General features: G+C 56.9%; 1 protein-coding gene across 1 annotated transcript in view; it reads left to right on the forward strand.

Annotated features, from left to right (window-relative positions):
- Positions 1–4,960, forward strand: part of LOC104408212 (lysosomal alpha-glucosidase-like) — a gene marked incomplete at its 3' end in the record, with an annotated part of 7,532 nt that overhangs the window by 1,912 nt on the left and 660 nt on the right. The window contains exons 3-11 of the mRNA XM_010017741.1: positions 79–244; positions 689–785; positions 1,773–1,892; positions 2,100–2,218; positions 2,292–2,423; positions 3,148–3,258; positions 4,065–4,178; positions 4,356–4,440; positions 4,789–4,906. Of these exons, the coding sequence (XP_010016043.1) occupies positions 79–244; positions 689–785; positions 1,773–1,892; positions 2,100–2,218; positions 2,292–2,423; positions 3,148–3,258; positions 4,065–4,178; positions 4,356–4,440; positions 4,789–4,906 (1,062 nt within the window). The remainder of the gene's footprint in view (positions 1–78; positions 245–688; positions 786–1,772; positions 1,893–2,099; positions 2,219–2,291; positions 2,424–3,147; positions 3,259–4,064; positions 4,179–4,355; positions 4,441–4,788; positions 4,907–4,960) is intronic.

Genomic DNA, 4,960 nt, shown 5'->3' on the forward strand with positions numbered 1-4,960 from the left:
AGCCTGTGCCCCTACCCCTCGTGGCCACCCCTCATCTCCCCTCTTGACCTTCTCTCTCCCTCCATGCCACCCTGGCAGGCTCAACACCACTGTGGCCCCATTGATCTTCGCTGACCAGTTTCTCCAGATATCCACATCGCTCCCGTCGAAGTTCCTCTACGGGCTGGGGGAGCACCGTGGTCCCCTCCTGCACAGCATGGACTGGAACACCCTCACGCTGTGGGCCCGCGACGTGTCTCCCACGGTACCATGTCCACCCTTCCCATGGTGGGGATGCAGGGGGTGAGGACAGGGGGTACCGCTCTCTGCTGCACTGACAAGCCCTGGGAGAGCACATCAAGGGGTGAGCAGCAGAGGCAGGGGGTGGTCAGGGCCGGCAGGCAGACACGTACCAGGAGGATTTCAGTGCAATTGCAAAATGCTCTTGGCACTCCAAGTGCTTTCTGCTCCACCCTGCTGCTCATGCAACATGTTGTGATGAGGCAGGTTTCCCCCTTGCCCAGCCCCGCTTGCTGTCAGCCACCAAGCCGTGAGGAAGAAGCAGCCTCCCAGCTGCTCATCCCTCGTCTTGTCCTCCATGGGGGGTGGCAGCAGATGCAACTTGGGGCCATTTATTCATCCCTGGTGACATGGGGCTCTCCTGCTTTACCTGGGAGCTGCTTTCTCACCCATCACCTCCTCTTTGCAGGAATCATTCAATCTGTACGGTGCTCACCCCTTCTACCTGCTAATGGAGGAAGGTGGAGATGCTCATGGGGTTTTCCTCCTTAACAGCAACGCGATGGGTAGGTGATCTGGGACACCCCAACCAAATTGTCCCTGGAGGAGGACCTGGGGCAGGTGGGGACAGATGGGAGATGCTGGAGCGGACGGTTCAGGAACTTAGGGTGAGAGGAAGCCATGAAAGGGAAAGATGTGGTTTGATAGCTCCGTTACTGAGCGTAGCCATCTGTTTCCTGGCTACTGTGAGGCTCTTTAGCAACTGCCAAGCAGTTTAACCACACACCCAGCTGCCAAGTTGCCATCGGATAAGCAAGTCCCTTGTGTGCGGGTCTGTGCCCGTTCCCCCTCCACCCATGACATCCTTGCCCCCAGGCCTGGCAGTGTGGCACAGTTGGGGCGCAGCCGGCGATGCCGTCTGCCACCCGTGCTGTTCCCAGCTGTGGGATCTGCCATGTGTGCCAGCTGGTAAACACAGCAGCTCCTGCGGGCTCCTGCCATGTCGGGAATGGCACCGGTGACCACCCGTGTCCCCCCCAGCAGCCGCCGCTTGCAGCCAGCTGGGATGATGCTGCGACACTGCATCTCCCACAGCCCCAGCTGCGCTCGCTGTAGTGCAGCGATGCTCCACAGCAGAAGCTCCTGTGAGATGCAGCCACCTGAGCTGAGGTTTGAGGGCTCACTCCTGTGAAAAACCCTTCTAGGAAAGCCATTGCTCCCGCATGCTCACCTCTACAAATAGCTCTTGATTCTCTAAGGACGGGTTTTGGGGGGAGGATGTGAAAGCAAGCCCTGCATGTGCTTGGCCTTTAAGTGGAAGCCGGGAGAATGGTGCAGCTTTAGGCTTAAATAGCAGATTTTTAAGATAGCAACCTCCCAACGTAAACCAGTGATGATTTAAGCCTCCAGATGCCCGTTTAGCATCCACTAAGCGCAAGGCAGGGATTTCTGTGTTCCACTGCCTGTGATGCTGCCTGGTCCCTGCCATGGGGATCAGGGTCTGGGGGCTGCTCCCCAGTTGTCACTGTCTGTTTCTCTTCCCCTCACCAAAGAGGTGGCCCTGCAACCTGCTCCCGGCCTGACCTGGAGGACCATCGGGGGGGTACTGGATTTTTACATCTTCCTCGGGCCTGATCCCAACATGGTCATCCAGCAGTACCAGCAGGTGATAGGTAAGTGCCTGCATCCAATGTGGCCATTTGCCAGCACATTCCCTGTGCCCCATTCCCATCTCACCCCAGCTCCACCACTGTCCCCAGCCCCCCCAGCTGGGGAGGGAGCAGCAATCACCTCCTTTCCCTCCTCTCCCCTTCCCATCCTTTTGAGATGCCAGTGTCATCTTGGGACACCCCATCCATGCTCCTGCTTTCCCACTGCAGGTTTCCCGGCCATGCCGCCTTTCTGGGCACTTGGCTTCCACCTCTGCCGCTGGGGCTATGGATCCAGCAATGAGACCTGGCAGACTGTGAGAGCCATGAGGAACTACCAGATCCCCCAGGTAACTAACTCCTCAGACCCATGGAGGGGGTGGTCCAGGCTCTGTGACCCATCCCTGAGCCTCTGTCCCGCAGGATGCGCAGTGGAATGACATCGATTACATGGATGGGTACCGGGACTTCACCTTCGATTCCCAGAAATTTGCCTCCCTCCCTTCGCTGGTGGAAGACCTCCACAAACACGGGCAGCACTACGTTATGATCTTGGTACTCCTTCTCCTCCTCTCCCCCTGTGCTGTTTTGGCTGCAGAGCCAGGATGTGAGGTAGAGGCATAAGAGAGGCTTGTGGTCATCTCTGGCCCTGGGGAACTTTATCCGAGGCTGATCCCCACTGGAACTGCCACTGGAAATCCCCCCAGTGCAGGGACCACAGAGACACAGGCCAGGTTCTCATGCTGTGCTCCTTTCTGCTGCGGGAGCACAGGGATGCCCCTGTCCCCATGGGTGAAAGGATGGAGGAACTGTGGGTCAGGCTGTTTAACTCGTGGGTGCCCACATCCGCATGAGTGCTGGGATCTCATGACCTGGCTGTGGTCTTCCTTCTTCCTTCCACAAGGGAAGGGGGTACAGGTTCTGCTTGCTGAGGGTCCTTAGAGGAAAAGGTTGTGTTCCCTCCCTATTGAACTCCTCCTTGTAGCCCAAACCCATCTGTGACCTGACATTTCTTGCATAAGCACATGACTTTTTGTATTTGTTCCCCCCTCCCCAAAACACCATAATGGGTCCTGGGGTCTTGCAGAAGTGGTGCTTTAGAAAACATGCCTGGAAGTGTTGAAGCAAGTTTCTGTTCCGCTTGGGGAAAACAGCCATGATGTGTGGGCTCTGGCTGACCCTGTCTGGGTTGTCCTCTTCTCTGAATCACACCAGTCTGGCAGGCAGAAAGGGCTATGACCTTGCCAGGAATGGCACTAACCCTTTGCTCCATCCCCAGGATCCCGGCATCAGCAGCACCAACCCCAACGGCTCCTACTGGCCTTTTGATGAAGGCTTGAGACGGGGCTTGTTCCTCAACACCACCCAAGGGCAGACACTCATCGGGCAGGTGAGGAGCTCTGGAGGGAAATCACAGCCCTGTGGCATGGAGCAATAGCAGGGCTGGGGTTTCATCCTTCACACTGGAAGGAAAGCCAAGTGGCCAAGGGACCTCTCCGGGATCATTGCCAGGGCTTGGCTCAGCTCTCAGCCCTGGGTGTCACCTCCTGGCATCTCCACTGCCCTCAGGAGCCAGCCCCTTGCCAGCAGAGGAGCCCGTGGATGTCATATGAGCTTAGTGGAGCTGACAGTTCTGCCCAAGGCTGGTCATCTGATTTCTGTCCCTTCCTGTTCCTGGGCTGAGGGAGGGTTGTCTGTGATGGACACGCGCCTCGGGATCTGCTCTGCAGTGGTTCCCTCACAGTTTGTCCCCCTTGGCTGTTTGCTTGCACCAGCTCTCCCTCGCTATCTACAAGGAGGAGGCTTTTAACGTAGCCTGAAAACATGGGGAAAAATGAATCAGCTAAAATTCCTGGAGTGAGGAAAAGTGTGCAGAAATCATGGCCTCTCCATGGCATGCCCTGGGCTAGGTGGTGTCAGGGCTTGTGCAAGAGGAGGCAGAGCAGCTGCTCTATCAGTTGCCACTGCCCATCAGACCTTGGGGTGTCCACAGCACCCCGATGCTCCTGAGTACCATGGAGGCAGGAGGGATGCTGTGCGTGCAGCATCCAGGACTTGAAGCAGTCAGCTTGGGCTTGTTGACTGTTTCACCCTGGTCCTTAAGCATGCTTACACCCCTGCAGTACCCCATTCTGTGTGCTGGCCCCCCACAAACCACTTGCTCACTGAACCCATCATTTTGTGGTGTCCCCACAGGTCTGGCCTGGCTTCACTGCCTTCGCAGACTTCTCCAACCCGGACACGCACCAGTGGTGGCTGGAGAACCTGCAGCGCTTCCATGCCCATGTACCCTTTGATGGCCTCTGGATCGTAAGTCCCTCCTGGCCCCCATGTCACTCCCTACCAGCAGGTCTGCTCATGCCCCATATGTGTCCTGGCAGGACCGTCTGCCCCTCAAATGCAGCTTTTCCATTCTCTCATTTCCATTCTATCCACTGATCCCCAAAACCTCCCCCTTGGAATTGCTCAACCATTTTCTTTGCTTAGGACATGAATGAGCCGTCCAACTTCATGGATGGGTCTGAAGAAGGCTGCCCACCAGGGGAGCTCGACAGCCCACCCTACACACCGGGTAAGGAGTGATATGAAATACAAGACTGTGCTCATAGGTGTGCTTGGAGGTCGCTGGCAACTGAGTGTGATAGGGAAAAACCATTTTTAAGAGACATCATGTCTCTGTTTCACGCGCTCAATGTCTCTATCCCTACTAGAATGTGCCAGTATCCACACCCAACCCTTGCACACTTGTCAGGCCATGTCAGGGTGCAGGATGGGACCATGTGCATGAGCTTTTGGTGCTAGGTTGGCAGTGGTGGCTGTCTCCTATGTGTGGGAATGCTGCCCCAGAGCCAGCAAGCGGGGAAAGGGGGATCTGCATCCCACCCCACCACGTGCTGACAGCGTCTCTCCCTCCTGGCAGCCGTGCTGGGTGATTCCCTCTCTGCAAAGACAGTGTGTGCCTCAGCAAAGCAGAAAGCCTCGGTGCACTACAACCTCCACAACCTCTATGGGCTGATGGAAGCCAAAGCCACGGCGAGGTATGCAAGCATCCCGCTTCCTGCCGGCCTGGGGAGGGGATGAAATCCTGCTGT

This window comes from Nestor notabilis, unplaced genomic scaffold (genome assembly GCF_000696875.1).
Source record: "Nestor notabilis isolate BGI_N333 unplaced genomic scaffold, ASM69687v1 scaffold14667, whole genome shotgun sequence".
Taxonomy (NCBI): domain Eukaryota; kingdom Metazoa; phylum Chordata; class Aves; order Psittaciformes; family Psittacidae; genus Nestor; species Nestor notabilis.